The 16751-nt window shown below is 50.9% G+C and overlaps 2 protein-coding genes and 1 non-coding gene across 3 annotated transcripts; 2 read left to right on the top strand and 1 right to left on the bottom strand.

Annotated features, from left to right (window-relative positions):
* Nucleotides 1–8268: 8268 nt before the first annotated feature.
* TRNAL-CAG lies at nucleotides 8269–8349 on the bottom strand. The gene has a single exon. It is a non-coding gene; the product is annotated as a tRNA-Leu (tRNA).
* Nucleotides 8350–9234: 885 nt separating this feature from the next.
* Nucleotides 9235–10345, top strand: LOC112882520 (ribonuclease 1-like). The gene is made up of 2 exons (XM_025947597.1): nucleotides 9235–9451; nucleotides 9574–10345. The coding sequence occupies exons 1-2, from the start codon at nucleotides 9356–9358 to the stop codon at nucleotides 10237–10239; spliced, it is 762 nt and encodes a 253-aa protein (XP_025803382.1). The 5' UTR covers nucleotides 9235–9355; the 3' UTR covers nucleotides 10240–10345.
* Nucleotides 10346–12885: 2540 nt separating this feature from the next.
* Nucleotides 12886–14041, top strand: LOC112882328 (ribonuclease 1-like). Its single transcript, XM_025947359.1, has 2 exons — nucleotides 12886–13107; nucleotides 13220–14041. Exons 1-2 carry the CDS (start codon nucleotides 13012–13014, stop codon nucleotides 13856–13858), a joined length of 735 nt encoding a protein of 244 aa, XP_025803144.1. The 5' UTR covers nucleotides 12886–13011; the 3' UTR covers nucleotides 13859–14041.
* Nucleotides 14042–16751: the final 2710 nt, after the last annotated feature.

A 16751-nucleotide genomic window follows, 5' to 3' on the forward strand; every position in this document is an offset into this window, starting at 1 on the left:
CTAGTTATCGCGCGTGTCCTTAGTCCAGTCGTAATGCGATTTTATGGTGGGTTCATAACATTAATTATCATGATACATCAGCATTTTTAATGATGTGGCACTGATTTAATGAGGGAAGAGAAGGAACCAATTTTATGCCCACACCACTCTGCTAACTCATTCCAAGATGTTAGAAATAGCGTGAAATGACTACTATGACCGTCGTTGTTTCATGAGGGATCCCGTGCGCCAATAGATCAATTAGCATTTAATTATACTGGTTAGATTTAGAAACAGTGAAATGAAACTCTCCATTGAGACATAGTGTTTTATTCATCCTCTAAACTGACGTGGCATTCTCGGAAACAGGATATGAAATCCTATTATTCTGATTAGCTTTATTACTTCCGATCCTTGTTTTGGCTTGGTGTAAGCCTTTGGTGCAGCGGATTGTTTCCATCCTGGTAGTATGACATTACTGCTAGACCTCCCTGATGAGGTGGCGCTCTGATCATGGTCTCACGGACGTTCTGAATCCGGCGCATGCATGAGCAGCAATCTTTGAGCAGAAAACCCGCTGGTACCCGGCGCGCATCGCTCACCTTTACTTCAACTTTTGTCTTGGCCTGGTATTCCTGGAAAAAAATCTCGTGTAAGTACTCAAATGCTAGTCGAATTCTTGTGTAAGAACTCAAATGCTAACCGAATCCTTTCTTGTTTGGTGATGTGAAGGTGTCGTCTAGCTCTGTCCAGCACTCTAGCTCATCTTTACTCCAAATCTACTCCGTGACGGAGCGTTACGTCACAGTGCAGAGAGCCATCGATCGATCCTTCCCCACCGAACCTGGAGCCCTGCTCGCGCTGCCGTCATTACTCCCTACCAGCTTCGGAGCCAAAACCTGGTCGCCGGCCGTCGCCGGTTTTTGACCGCCTTCTCCGGAACCACACTGACCATCGACTGACTCCACCTCCGAGGTCGCTGGCCATGGCGCTGCAGCTGCTGCGTCGTCACGCTCGCTCGCTCCCGGGACGCGACGCAATAAAAGTGGGCTTTCCGGTGCAGCCTACCGACGATCCCTGTGAGCAGGGCAGCTAGCAGCAGCAAGCAGCCTAGCTAGCTAGCGCAGTGTAGAGGGCACATGAATAAAGTGGCAGTAGGGCAATGAATGCCTCGTGTCGCCTTGGTACTTTAAGCGCCATAGATACACCAAGACGTATATTTGCAGATATACATATATATATATATATATCCGGTTATCAATGAGGCGCACCAAACCGCAGGCGGCAGGCCGGCGCCAATGCGGGGGAGGAGACCGACCGATGGATCGACGCGCAGCAGGGGTGTTGTACTGTGTGCATGTGTGTGGAGTGGCACCGGCACATGCGCGAGCCCGCTGGCTGGCTGGCTGCTCGTACTCTAGAAGGTCAACGAGCAGGAGTAAAGGGCCTGCGACGCCAAGTCAACATAGCTTCCACGGGACAGGAGGAGGACAAGACTCGCTTGGATTGGATAGCCGTAGGCGCCTACAAGTAGCTGCTTGCAGCGAACCCTCGGATCCGATCACAATACTGCACTGTCTTTGATCCGCGTCCGGGGCAGCCTTCAACGCCATGCTTTGACTGTTAATTAGTACCTAATCATGCATGAAACTAACGTCACATGAAAATGTTTTCAGATACAAATCTAGCATAGATTGGCGTCTACACTGCACTGCATGAAGATGCAGAGAGAGATTTCTTTTCTTGGAGAGATATGGATGCTGATGCTGGAAAACGAATTCTGGACACCAGCTGGAGTGAAACAGGAGCAAACACGCACGTACTAGTACATCCACAAGATTTGTTCAGCATTCATACGTACTAGCACATCCCAAAAGAAAAAAAGAAGAAGAAGAAACGACTGCCGCCAGGCCGCACCAGATCGTCTGATCAACGCGCGATTTGATCAGGATACGCAACAAGATAACTGTACTGGATTAGATTAGGGCTTGGAGTAGCTTAGCAAGCTGGTACGGCTCTGCCTAGCCTGCAGGTACAGGCACAGCATGGAATGGCGCTAGCACTAGCACGAGACTTGGTCAGCCGGCCAGAGAATTAATGCGGTGTGGTGTGCCACCATGCGGCGATTCATCAGCTGCCATGGCTGCTACCGGCAGAGCGCGAGATGCCTATCCCAGTACACCCGGTGCATTCCGCGAAATCGCCACCAAATGATAAAACAACTCGGGGTAGTCCTTCCTTCAGTTCGAAGCATTTACGCATGTGGGCGATTAAGCATTTTCTTTTCCCCAAGATTTCTTTATGAAGGTTTTCATCAAAGTCCATAAACTGTCGAAGTGAGTATTTAAAATCTTAACATTTTAAGCTGTCCATTCCAACTCAGAATCACCATGTTTACAGTTGGGCCTATATATAGTGAATTTAGGTGGACCATCATTTCATAATCCGTGGAACTAGGTCTGAATCTAGAAAAAGTTCAAGGACCTCGGATGGGTATTAATTATTACCTTTTCCTCCGAGCAGGAAAAAGTAATGGGTGACCATGCAAATATCCTTTTTCTGTAGATAAAGCAGCAATGTCAGGAGCTCTAGTGTCACTTTAGAAGGAGGTGGACGTGGACAACCTGATTGGAGTTGCTATGTGCGTCAAGTGTAATGCTTGACGGCTACCTCTATCGTCCATATTTAAGCTAGCATAGTGCCTGCAGTCGCGGTACCATTACCAGATATATTATTTAGGTCTCCGGACAGCGAATTCAAGTGGCTTCCGTCTTAGCTTCAATGCATGATCGTCCCTTCTCTCCGATCCTAAGCAAGCCGGGCGCTCGATCTTAAGGAAACGTTTTTGTTGTGCGATCGAATGAGCGTGACCAGTACCGGAACGTACGAGGTGATACCGAAAGCATTATTACTAGTTTATTAGTACCAACTAGCTAGCTAAGTAGCTAGTATCTTGATGCGTATTAAGATCGGTCGGTTAGGGCAGCAGCGTGCTCTCCCTTTCCAGCAGCTTGCTTGAATGATCTAATGTTGCTGTGCGTGTGCTCGTCCTGCATGCATCGAAAAACTCACTCGCCGATCACTTTAGTTTCCAGCGACGCTAGCTTTTGCACGCTGAGCAAACATGAGGTTAGTTTAGTAACTACGGCTCCAGTGAAGAATCATTACTCTAAGCCAAGTGCCAACTGATCAGTTAATTTCGTGCAAGGAAAGTCATGACCTAATTTATTACTCTACTCCGAACTGGAGGATGATGTGCAAGCCGAAAACGTAGAAACTGGCGAGCTAGGGTTCACACGGCCAGAGACCACCAGGAGGTACTGCGCCGACGGACACGGACTGGAGTCAATCTGATATCAACTCCTCTTCGTACCTGCAGCGAGGGACAGCCGGACAGGTCCGTCGTGTGATTATGAGAGGCTCAGTTAACCTTTGTTACGTGTCTCTGTCGGAGCAATGGAGACGACAAGGACTGCTATGAAGGCTGCTGGATTCTGCTGAGACACGGTGAGATCGGTCACCATGGGTCGAGGATTTGAGAGCTCCGGCCGATGGATGGAAATCGGAGACGATGGGTCTTCTTGAAGTCGATGCCGCAGCAGCAACGTCAGAATTCAAGACCGCCGTACCGTCCTCGCCGGCGCCTCCAGCTTATGCGGTTATGCTTATCTTTCGCGTGACACTGTCAAAGCCCAACAGGGGTTTCAGGGTGGTGCTGCACATTGACACGCACTGGTTCTGCGATGGACGTCAGGATGCAACTCTGGGGGTGCCGTGAACTAGACCCGGGTGAGAGAACACAGGAAGGGTACGGTGGAGGCTAGCTGGAGGGGTTGATCGATCCCATCCACGATCAACAAGGTCACTACGGCATGAAGAGGGAGCGTGGCATGGCAAGCTGATGGCTGGAAACCACGAGCCCATGCGTGACGCACGCGGTGATGCTGGTAGCACTGGTGCTGCACAACCGCATGCCTGCATCATCGCGTACCGGGAGCCCTGCCGATCGAATCCCCTGGACACGTACGGCATGCAGCTAGCAGTCACCGCGCGCTGCGCTGCGTCTGCTGATCTGAACGCACGCCGTCCTTGACAAACGGCGGCGACGTCACTCATGGCCCATCTCGTGCCGACCTGGCCGGCCGTTCCCTGGATAATCCGGTGACACACGCGTCCGTGCCCCAGATTTCCCGGAGCCGGCCACCAGGAGCCCGAACCTAGCTAGCTAGCTGCAGTAGGAGGTCCCCAGCGAGACGAAGCGCGCGCAGCGCCAGCGACCAGCCGGACAGCCGGCAGCTCGATCGGTTTCGAGAGCGTACGTGATCGCGCCGAACATGTCCTGCACATGGCGCCGCGAGCGAGAACGACAGGCAGAGCACAGGATCTGACGCTCGCGTACGGTGTCCGTTCAGAAAGACTTTCTGGGGATCCCGGCGTTACTCCCCCGGCGGGACGACGAGGTCGGCGACGGCGAGCGGGAGCTAGCCCACGGCCGCGCGCGTATGGGCGCGTCGCCGTGCCCCCCGTACCGTCCGAGGAGGCGGACGCGCGGAGCCACGTCGCGGTCGGCTCGTACCCGTGTCGCGCGCCATGACGCCGCGGCTCGCTGGCCATGCTCAGCTCGCCGCTGCCATGGGGCCGGGGCCGGCCGCGATCCGTCTCCTGAACGGGTATGAACCAGAGTGACCATGATGCGAGTGCGACGGCTCACGGCTCCATGGCGCCCATGATCCGGCTGGGCCGGCGGCCGTCAGTGTGGCCCACCAGCAGCGTCGATTTCCCCGCTGACAAATGGGGCCTGGTGGATATTGTAGTATTAGTCGCTTGACGATCTAGTGAACGGGCCGAGGCCCCATTCCAGAGGAGCATGGGCTGCCATAATAAATTTGATGCTAAGCAACGGTAGGAAAAAGTCAACTGCTTGTTAGTAGAAGAGAACTTGCTTGGACGCTTCTGGAATGTGGACAGCATTACGCCGTGTACAGCACGTAATACGCGACGCCCCGTCGTTGCTCCAGTCCTAGCCGGATACATACTTGTCCAGCCTCCATTTTTTTTTCTGTACAGCTTCCGGGCGCATCGACGCGTGTACTTGGCCGGTAATATATTTGAAGTGATCGGCTTTGTCCTCTCTCTATCACGCACAGGAATTTTGGGTCCAATCTGTTGCGCTAACCATTAATGGCTTGATCCAATTAGTCAACTGATAAGTCAAGGTCGGTTCTCATCACTCCTTTTTCTAAAATGAAAAGGAAATTAAAAAACAAAAACAAAACAATGATTTGCTTCACTCGTAGTAGATTACAATTGGATGCCACTAAAAGACGATGCTAACAAAATGCTTATGCGTAAGCGTAAGCACTGAAATTCGAGTTCTATAGAGAACCAGAACATAAGCAAGGACAGACGATAATTTCTGGGCTCACACTGTGCCTCCTCAACAACAGGAACAACCGGCTTAGTTGATCCCACATCAAGCACCCAAATTAAACGTCAATTGATCTAGGCTGGCAACAACTTAAATGATTTGATACAGAAGAATAGGTCAAGCTGATGAAGGAATGTGAGTACCCGGCGTGATCTCCATTGATACGGCGAGCTCGATCTAGGCGGGCCCATGACAGATCTGGCCCAAATCATCTGACTGAACCAGCATTCGACAGATCAGTAGCTCTTCAGCTCGGTTCATATATTGATGTATACTTCTTTCAGAATTGTTAACTAGCTTCTGAGCGATGCAAATGATATGTTCTTCTTTTGTATACTATATACAGAAGAGCATACGATAGATGCTCCTGTTGTGACGCGCCACCTGGCCATTCCTTGTTGCTGTTGTGCGCGGATCATGGAGTAGATAACGTGTAGTTCTACTATATAATCTGTCAAACTCCATTTATGAATCCACAATTGATAGTCACTTAAACATTGCATATACCCTTTAAAACTATATAATCTGCAGTACTAATTGACGAGCGTCAGCCAATTCTAGAAGTTTTGTGGCAGATGGAGGTTAGAAGAAGCCAAGTTGAGGACTGCAATCAGCTGGCGAAAGCAAGACGATTTAAATTTCATCAGGCCAACACAGGTCGTCTGAAACTAGTTTTTAGAGTTTTAGGCTCAGGTGACAGAGCTTTTAATTGGGTTTGCAACTTGATATAGATTCAGGAAATGACTAGCCAACAAACTGACTAATTAATACTAAGTTGAAGTATTTCAGTACCAGTATTATGAGAGTGCCCAATTCGTCAGAGTTTTTGCTTTTATCGCCGCCCCAAGACGAATCAAGACAGCGCCAGCTCATGGGGTCAAACACAGAGTGTACTGAACTAATGAATGGATCATGAATGCTTGGAGGGAACTTGCAGATAGTAGCTTTGATTTTTTTTGAAGTGCAGATAGTTGTTTAGTGTAACTACAGGTTTACAATTTAGCATCGCAGTTCAGAGCGGTTGCCAGCAGGAACTGACGGCTTCCCTTCCTACGTATGCGTGCATCCGGAGGGCATATCTCGTCAGGTATCAAGTGCTTCTTGTGATTGTTCAAAGTAAATCTTTCACTCTCTTCTTTTGTCGTTGGACGAAGACCAAGCCATGCCAAAATCGAGCTATGCTTTTTCGAGGCTGAACTTTGGTAAGCAATGAACAAAGCATATCTTTTCAGACAAGAACAAAGCATAATCTGAGAGAACACTGCCAACCAGGCACAGCAAAAGCATATATATGAAGCATAGTGGGAATTCAAACTATACTTGAAGAAAATGTGGCAAAGCCCATAAGTAGCTAGACGATATAACAAGCTAAGCTCATGATGAATACTACAAAAACTGTACCATTGCTTGACCATCGAGAACAGGCCTAGTTACTGTGAAAGTGATGAGTATTGAGTACGAAGGTCTTGGTGACCTGTGTCCCTTGCCGCCATTCTCCCGGATCTGATACTGACAGGAAGGATGTTGCCATGTAAACAGATGAGGGAATGACGCTCAGCCCGTGATAACTGCAATTGCTGTACCTTTTCTTCTCAATTGAAGATACTGGAAACCTAGCACCAATGACTCATCTGGATATTCAGTGCAGGCGTTCAAATCCTGCTATAACCCTCAGACTCGGAACCGGAAAGCAGCTGATGAATCTTCTGTTGATTATGCAATGCGCAATAGAGTTTGGCCCAACAGACTAGACTGAACCGACATTTGACAGATCAGTTATCGATTTGGGTAGCTTGAGTTCTTAAGTAAAAATGTTTCAAGAAGTCTAAGCAATACAAATTCTAGATGCTTCTCTTCTTAGTGTATGGATCATGTAGGTGTTTGTGTGATTCAATAACGTCATATTAGCAAAAACGCTTAGTCGTCTTGATGTGTCAAACATCATTCATATATCAGTCAGACATTGCATATCCCCTTAAAACTATAGATTATACAGTAGTGATTCATTAGTATCAACCAATTCTAGAAGTCCTGTGGGCCAGAAGTAGTGAAAGTTGAGCACTGTTATCTGGCAAAAGAACCTAATTTCAGCTAGCAGACATGTCTGAATCTAGTTTGAGATCTGCAGGCGCAGATGGCAGGGGTTTTAATTGGGTCAGCTGCAGGTTGTGGCTCCAGCCTCCAGGAACTGTCAAACAAACTTAGCAATCGGTGAAAGTACTCTTGTTATTGTACTAGCACTGGCAGTGAAGAAAACGTGGCTGCTGCCATGAGCCCATGATGAGCTCGGCAATAAGTTGAGGACGACAATGCATGAAAGCACTACTGTTGCTTCGTCATACAAGAACAGCCCTAATTACTCTCGAGAGGGATGGGTATGTATCTGGTACTAAGATCGACCTGCACAGCTGTCCCCCGTTGCCTTCTCTCTGAGCAATGACACTGACATGTAAACAGCAAATCAGAGAGTCAATGCTATCAGCTTGAATCGAAAAACTGAGGCCCTGCAATTTGCTGTGCGTCTTGTGTTCACATGAGCTACTCGGCCATACGATAAGTGAAGAAAACTAGTTTGGATATTTGGAGCAGAGGTTTGCCAAATTGGGGTAATTGAGGTGTCGCAGGCCACCCATCAGTCACCAGGGTCAGAGATGCAAGACAGCAAGAGCCCCACTGCAAAGGCCCAAGGAGGCTGAACATGGGTGCGATGCAGAATGGGGCAGGATGGGTCGGGACTGGGAAACTTGCTTTTGTTCTGTGTTTATAAAGGGGAAGCAGTTACAATGCAACCTCAACATGTAAGTAGCGATGTTGCCTGAATTAAAAAAATAGAAAAGTAAAAAGAAAACGAAACATTTATATGTCAAGAATGGGATTCGAACCCATGCCCTTTCGGACCAGTACCTGAAACTGGCGCCTTAGACCAACTCGGCCATCTTGACTTTTTGCTATCGTATCAGAAAATTCTGGTAACAAGCGTAGACATGCAGCAACAGACTGACTTGGCTTAAAATTCAAAATTTGAATGTAGATTAGGATACTGGTACTGTCGTGTGCAATAACCAGATGGCGACATTAATATGATGCGAGGTGGAAGTGGAATGGCGACTCTATATGCTCTGTTTCCCTCCTGGCGATCCCAGCATCCACAGTACAAGTATTCAACCGTGGATTAGTCCTGCGTCAGATATACTTTAACTGGCCGGCATTTCCCCAAGTTGTCGCTGTTTGAAGCTTATCGGTCAAACATACAGTATTCATTTTAGTACTGATAGATTTAATTAACTAATCAAGTGTCATTTGATAATTTCTTTTAGACCGTACCTAAGCGTTGGTTGATAATCTTCTATACACAAAGCGCCAATCTCGGTTGTTGTTTCTTCCTCCTCCTGATCCAACCAGAGCCGTCCGAGATCTGCCTCAGCACAGCCGGGTGTGCAGATTAATTTCCACAAAATGTCGCCATAACTATACTCATTTTTGCAGTGCATTACCTGCTCCGATCCATTGTTCCTTCAACCACCTGGCGTGGCCGAGGAAGCAAGCAGACCAAGAAGTACTACCATGAGCACACACGTTCACACGAACTACATGGCCTAAAAATTCCCGAAACCGAGAAGGCATTGCAGCCAAACTCGTAGCGGATTGGGCTAGCCTCTGCCCGGTCATATTCTTCTACTACATGGATGGACTCACGTTGTTTCCGCGAAAGCCCGACCCAATTGCTAGCATATTCGCCTTGGACCGGATCCAACAGCACAATAGGATCCAACGCACAATGCTAATTATTGGCGCTTAGTTATTGTTAGGTTATTATTGGTTTTGTGTAGACATGTTGGCATGTCGTTCTTGCAACATTATACATAAAGCATTAGTGCCTTGGGCTGGCTCTCTGCAGCTATTGAGCTTCGCAACACCACAGTTGCAGGAAATCGCCAATTGGCAAGGATGAAGCCTGCGATCGCCGTCGTCGTGCTGCTGTCTTCTCTCCTCGCCGTCTCGTCCGCGGCGGAGAAGTTCGATTTCTTCTACCTTGTTCAGCAGGTGACGAACGAAGCATCCATCCATCCACGGCGACCGATCAATAGCTAGATACTTTCTTGTCGCTACATATTTTCTCCGGCCGACGGATCTCTAACGACGCGCGAGTTCGGCGGTGCATGCAGTGGCCGGGCTCGTTCTGCGACACGCGGCAGGGCTGCTGCTTCCCGGACACGGGGAAGCCGGCGGCGGACTTCGGCATCCACGGGCTGTGGCCCAACTACGCCAAGTGCGGCCGGGGCCGCCAGGAGGAGCTCGCCAGCGCCGTGCTCGGCGAGGACGACGTCGCCTTCTTCTCCGCCGTGGGGCGGCGGGGCAAGTGCTGGCCCGAGTACTGCGACGACGGCAACGCGCTGAGCCCGTGGGAGATCCGGGACCTGGTGGCGTCCCTGCACCGGGACTGGCCGACGCTGTCGTGCAAGAGCGGGCGCAGCTTCGAGTTCTGGAGCTACGAGTGGAAGAAGCACGGCACCTGCTCCAACCTCGCGCAGCACGAGTACTTCGCGCGCGCGCTCGCGCTCAAGGCGCGCCACAACCTGACGGCGATCCTCGCCGGCGCCGGGATCGTGCCGTCGGACACCGAGACGTACCCGCTGAGAAGCGTGAGGGAAGCCATCGCGCGGGGGACCGGGTTCACGGCGAACCTGGAGTGCAACCGCGACGCCGATGGCAACGCGCAGCTGTTCCAGGTGTACCAGTGCGTGGACCGAGAGGGGAAGAAGCTCATCGACTGCCCGCTGTCCATGCCCACCAAGTGCTCCCGCGACCAGGTCAAGCTGCCGGTCTTCTGATTGTTGTTTGTAAAAACGGCCCTGAAGGCTGAAGGCATTGGCCGGTCGGCAGCATCGCGCGCGCCTGTTTGAAAGCGGATTCGAATAATGTGTTTAACTTCATGACGATTGGGGATCTCATTGCATTGTGCTTACAAGCAGGTTTACGGTACGAGGGCTAACCTCGCGGCAGTATCTTTCACGATGGAACTCTCCAGTAGTCTCTTGCCTGATTCGCTTAAAAAAAACAATGTGTATTTCAGTCACATACACTTCTCTGTAGGGAGCGACATCTTTTCCCATAAATGCCACGAGCAAATTAAACGATTACAACACTATGATGACCTCAAAGTATTCTTTCGATTGCACATCCAGTGACCCTTTTACTCAATTGGTTAGCTAAATATTTTTCTAAAAATTATTGTTAGTAAATCATTTGTATTTAACTGATCAGATGTAAAGGTGCGTTGGGCAGAACTCACAGAGCTGATTCTCTACTGAATCCATCAGGAGCTCTACCAAATAGTTTTTTAAAGAGAGGTGATTCTCTATTGATTCTGTGGAGTGATTACGTGAAATGAACTAAGAGGCTGGGAGCTGAAAAAAAGTAGATTCTCGTGATTCTGTGAGGTGATTCTTCATCGTGATTTTAAGAGTTTATGCTAGAGAATAGAAAAATTCACTTTCAGCCACAGAATCACTCTATCAGAGAATTAGCTTACACAGAGAATTAGCTTACATAGATAATTAGAATCATATGGAGCTCTACCAAACATGCCCCAAGATGTTGATAATAATTTCGTACACCAAAGTTTCAGTTGATAATGCTAAATAAAATTGTGCTCATTTTTTGCATTTCATGTCCTGCTCGGATACATTGTCCCTTCTCCACTACTACACCCTGGCGTGGGGCGCGTGGCCAATGAAGCAACCGGATCAACTAAACACGACCACCACGTCCATACACGACGCAGGATTCCTGATTCAGAGAAACTAAAACAATGATTGGATCAGGCCTGCTCGTTTTCCACATGTCCCGGCGTCCCTGGACCAGAACTGGCCGACGCTGTCGTGCAAGAGCTCGGACAGCTTCGAGTTCTGGAGCTACGACTGGAAGAAGCACGTCACCTGCTCCAACCTGGTTCGCGAGCGCGCTCGCGCTCAACGCGCGGTACAGCCTCACGTTCATCCTCGCCGGCGCCGGCATCGTGCCGTCGGGCACGGTGACGTACTCCCTCACCAGCATCAGTGACGCCATCGCTAAGGGGCTGCATGTACTGCATGAGCGGGAGCTTTGGCGTCCTAGATGGCCAAACAGACCGCCCGGCCCAGCACGGCATTGGCCCATCTTGGCACGACCCGAAACGGCACGGCCATGTTAACGGGCCATGCCGGGCCGCCCGACGTACCGCTCCAAAGGCCCAGGCACAGCCCGAGGGCAAGTTAATCGTGGCGGGCCGGGCCAGCCTGCGAACCCGCAAGAGGCTGGGCGGGGCAGCGGCTGGTGGGAGGACAGACCGGCAGGGCAAACGGCCGAAGGGGCGCGCGAGGCTAGAAGAGCGGTGGGCCGGCGGTCGAAGCGAAGGGCGGAGCAGCGAGGTTTGAGCGACGGCACGGGGAGGCCGGAGGGGCGGCGTGGGGAGGCCGACGCGGCGGCGGCAGGAGCGGAGGGCGGCGCAGGGAGAGGCCAAAGGATCGGCAGCGGGGGGAGGCTGCCGGTCATCTGGGGGAGGAGATGAAAGATAGAAGAAAGGAAGAGGAGGCGGGTGGCGGCTGGGGAGGGAGAGAGAGAGAGGAGAGGGTGAAAATTAGGGTTGAGGGAGAGATAAGAGTGTGGGCTTTTAACCAACATGCTATTATCATGCATGGCCTTTAGACGGGCCGTGCCCGGACCGGCACTACGGGCCGGGGTGGTGGCCAGGCACAGCCCGCTCGATTGTGCCGGCCCGGCCCTGGCACTATGGCAATCGTGCCAGGCTGTGCCTGGACCGTGCTTTTCCAAACCATGCTTCGGGGTGCCCATTTAGTCCGGCCCATCTGGCCATCTATAGTCCTCGGGAAGGGGAGGCCACGGTCACCGCGGTGTAACGGGCCGATGGCCATTGCGATTTGCGCGCAACCACGTGGAGTGGAGCGCCTCGACGCGCTCGCGCCGAGCGGACGGCCGGAAGATTGCTCCCGAGCCCTCGCCGAGGTACCACAGCATCATGCCATCATCGGGGTCCGGCCGCGAGATTCGATTCGATCCAAGCAGTCGGATAAGGGTTCAGACGAGGCAGGGGTAGTTTCAGTTGACGATCACCAAATAAAAAAGAAACTCTACTCGTTCTTGCATCTCATGGCCTGCTCATCAGCAGATCCATTGTCCGCTGACCTAGCAACCTGCGTGGCCAATGAAGCAAACCGGATCAAGTAAAATGAGCACCACGTCCACACACACGATGCCACGACATAAGATTCCCGATTGCGAGAAAACAATGGCACCAAACTCGTAATTATTGATTGGATTAGGCCTAAACATTTTCCACACGAACTCACTCCACACGCTACCTCCGCGCGCGCGGAGCCTGATGATCCCCAGCATATGCTATCACAGTAATATATTATTGGGTGTATTATAATTGTAAAGATTAAAACTATCTAGACAGTACATGTTGCCAAGTTGCTCCCGTGTCAACGCTTAGAACTTACAAGTAGTCGTCGCTCGCATCGATCGCGCTGCATCAGCTACGCACCCACCGAGATTAGCGGAGCAAATCGCCGAGATTATATCGAGCAGCAAGGATCGATCTGATGAAGCTCGCGGTCGCCTGCGGGCTCGTGCTTTCTTCTCTCCTCGCCGTCTCGTCGACGGCGGAGCAATTTGATTTCTTCTACTTCGTGCAGCAGGTGAGAGACGATGGTTCTTGATCTTCGATCACTAGCTAGGCAGATGTTTCTGTGGCACAATTTTTTTTTTCTGAACAACTAACTCAGCAACTCGTCGCACGAACACGCGCAGTGGCCGGGGTCCTTCTGCGACACGTGGAGGGGGTGCTGCTTCCCGGACACCGGCAAGCCGGCGGCGGACTTCGGCATCCACGGTCTGTGGCCCAACTACGCCCAGTGCCATGGCGGCGACGACGACGCCAGCTTCTTCTCCATCGTGGGGCGGCGGGGCAAGTGCTGGCCGGAGTACTGCGAGCGCGAGGACGGCAACGCGCTGAGCCCGTGGGAGATCCGGGACCTGGTGGCGTCCCTGGGCCGGAACTGGCCGACGCTGTCGTGCAGGAGCGGGGACAGCTTCGAGTTCTGGAGCTACGAGTGGAAGAAGCACGGCACGTGCTCCAACCTCCGGCCGCACGACTACTTCGCGCGCGCGCTCGCGCTCAAGGAGGCGCACAACCTCACCGCCATCCTCGCCGCCGCCGGCATCGTGCCGTCGGACACCGAGACGTACTCCCTGAGCAGCGTCAGCGACGCGATCGCCGCGGCGACCGGGGCCACGGCGAACCTGCAGTGCAACCGCGACAAGGACGGCCAGACGCAGCTGTACCAGGTGTTCCAGTGCGTGGACCGGGAGGCGAAGAAGCTCATCGACTGCCCGCTGCACATGCGCAGCAGGTGCTCCGGCGACAGGGTCAAGCTGCCCCTCTTCTGATCGCATCTCCCACGATGGTGGCCCGCAGGCGGCACTACTACGGCGGCCATGGCGCGGCGGCATCTGATCGGCATTTGTGTTGTTGTGCCATTCTTCCAGCTCGATTTCTTAACCAGTACTACTGCTCTTGATCAGGTGAATAAGAGAAGTGAGTATCTCTCACGCCGATTGGATTTGATTTGATTTGCTTTTTCTGAGAAAAGCTGCGCCATAGAAATTGTTTGCTTGCTACAACAAACAATTCGAAATACAGTAGGCTGCATGCAGGTGCGCGCTACCAGACGCAACCACGCACATGTCGAGCCATGGCGATACATTGACCTACGACTCGCATCTTTTAGCATCCACAGCTAGGCGTCTTGCTTGATGCCGTCCATGAGCTCCTAGACTGTGGATGCGCGCCGATCAAACAGATGAGCGCTGCATTCTTTCCAGAGACTTCAGATGATCGGCATGGAGAGCGTGTCCAGCCCCCTGTTTTTTTTTTTTGAGGGTCACGTCTGTTCGAACGATTTTTTCCTTTAATTTTTTGGAATACACACAGGCGTGCACGGGCAGCTCCATGGAGTGAGGCAGGGCAATCGGGTTGGTGTAATGGGCCATGTAGAATGTTTGCTGGGCGAAGGTCAAGCTGCGACGCTGACGTACCACCGCCCCCTCCCCGCGCTTCGTACTTGGCGGGCCGTAGCTGCAGTTGAGTTAAACGGATGACCCATGGGCCATGGGATCTTTTCAGCCCGTCTTGAGTGTGATGGGCGGAGAATTTTTTTTAAAAAAGGGATAAAAAAAAATTAAAATTCGAAAAAGGGGTGGCCGTTGGGAAAATTTAGAGAAATGGATGCCTCCCGCCCGCTGAACGGGCGGGACGCGTGGGGCCCGGGACATCCCGCCCACCCAGAGGGCGGGATGTCACCCGAGGGCCTCTTCGCAAATAAATTATTTGCGAAGAGGTCCCTGGGAGGGCATCCCGCCCAACCAAAGGGCGGGATGTCCCGGGCCCCACGCGTCCCGCCCGTTCAGCGGGCGGGAGGCATCCCGCCCTTTGGTCGGGCGGGAGGTCCCCCCCCGGCTATTTAAGCCCCAACCTGCCCCAAAAATGCCATTTTATCCAGCAAAAATCAGAAAAAAGAGAAAGAGAGAAGAGGAAGAGAGAAGAGGAAGCGGCGAAGCCCTGTCCACGCGTCGATTTTAAGGTATATTCTCGTTCTAGCCATATAAGTACTTGAAAATAACTATAATTTAGGAAATATTTGTTAGAGTAGTTATGTTTTGAATAGTTTTAGTATTTTCATTTGTTTTTAGTATAATTTATAATCTGAATAGTTTAGAATCTGTAAAATATAATCTGAGAGTCGCTGAAATTTAGGATCGTCGTTCGTTGTGTATTAATATGTAGTATAACTAGTTTATTAATGATTGACAGATATGTCTTCCGAGAAGCGTATTTTCAGTATATATTACGGAGAAGGAAATGTGATTTATGGGCCGAATGGGGTAGATTTAAGTGAATTCAACTGTGCGGTCAGAGGAATTACCAGACCGCACGAGAGGACATTTGAATCCCTATGCAACTGGTTAATGAGGGGACTAAGGATTAATCAGAAGACACACACTGTGAGTGTTCAATGCGTCATAAATCGTACCACTCACGCTTTGATCTGGGAGCTTATGCCACTTGCAAGCAACGAGGACTGGCTAACTTATCTGCAAAATGCAAGTCATTGGCAGTGGCCACTGGTACTCCTTGTCAGTGTGCACCAAAACCCTCCTTTGATAAACATTGAAGCTGGTCCGGGGGATGAAAATATTGATGAAGAAGTCGAGGAGGCAAACATTGAGGCAGGTGGCACCGCAGCACCTCAATGCGTGGCTGATGAGGGGGAGAACATACCCTTTATTGTTGAACAGCTGCAAGACGAAGAACGTGAATTGGATGAAGCAATGAATGCCGATTCGTCTGATGATGACGATGATGTGCCTCAAGATTGGGTAAGCAGCGACTTCAGTCATCTTGTCGTAGATGACGGATGTAGCTGGCCTTCGGATTGCAGGGAGAATGAAATTATCCAGGGTGCAAGGTACCACTCAATTGAAGAGGTGAAGGAAGCTGTTAAGTGCTGGTCTCTCTCTCTTATGCGAGAGTTTAAGACAGTCGAGTGCAAATCTCGTAAGTACGATGTGGTATGTGTGAAGGATGGCTGTCCATGGCGGGTGCATGCCTACAAGGGTAAATGGAAAGATTATTGGGAATGCTCCATTGTCACTCAGCACACTTGTCATTTGCCTGGGGTGCAGAAGAGCCATCGCAACCTCACGTCGCAATACATCGCAAATGAGATGTACGGGACGATAGTAGAGAACTTGTCATATGAAACAAAGTCTATTATCAGGTACATTCAGGAAAAGTACAAGTATACCATCTCATACAGTAAGGCGTGGAGTGCAAAACAAAAGGTGTTGGAGATGAGGTTTGGTACGTTCGAGGCTGCATATGATAATGTTCCTCGAATGCTGGCCGTCCTATGTCAGAGAAATCCTGGAAGCTACTATGACCTGAAAACTCTAGACAGAGGAGAAGGTCCGCCCCACATATTGCAGCGGGTCTTTTTCAGCTTGGGTCCATGCATTAACGCATTCCATCACTGCCGGCCTATCCTGTGCATCGACGGGACATTTCTCACAGGAAAATATAGATTGCAAATGCTGACAGCTATTGGAGTGGATGGAAACAATCAATTGCTGCCTGTTGCTTTTGCTTTTGTTGAGAGTGAGAACATAGACAGTTGGTACTGGTTTCTGGAACGGGTTAAGCTTGCAGTCGTTCGGGATAGGGAAGATGTCTGCCTGATTCATGATCGTCACGCCGGCATACTGAGGGCAATTCTAGATTTGC

This window comes from Panicum hallii, chromosome 2, assembly GCF_002211085.1.
Source record: "Panicum hallii strain FIL2 chromosome 2, PHallii_v3.1, whole genome shotgun sequence".
Taxonomy (NCBI): domain Eukaryota; kingdom Viridiplantae; phylum Streptophyta; class Magnoliopsida; order Poales; family Poaceae; genus Panicum; species Panicum hallii.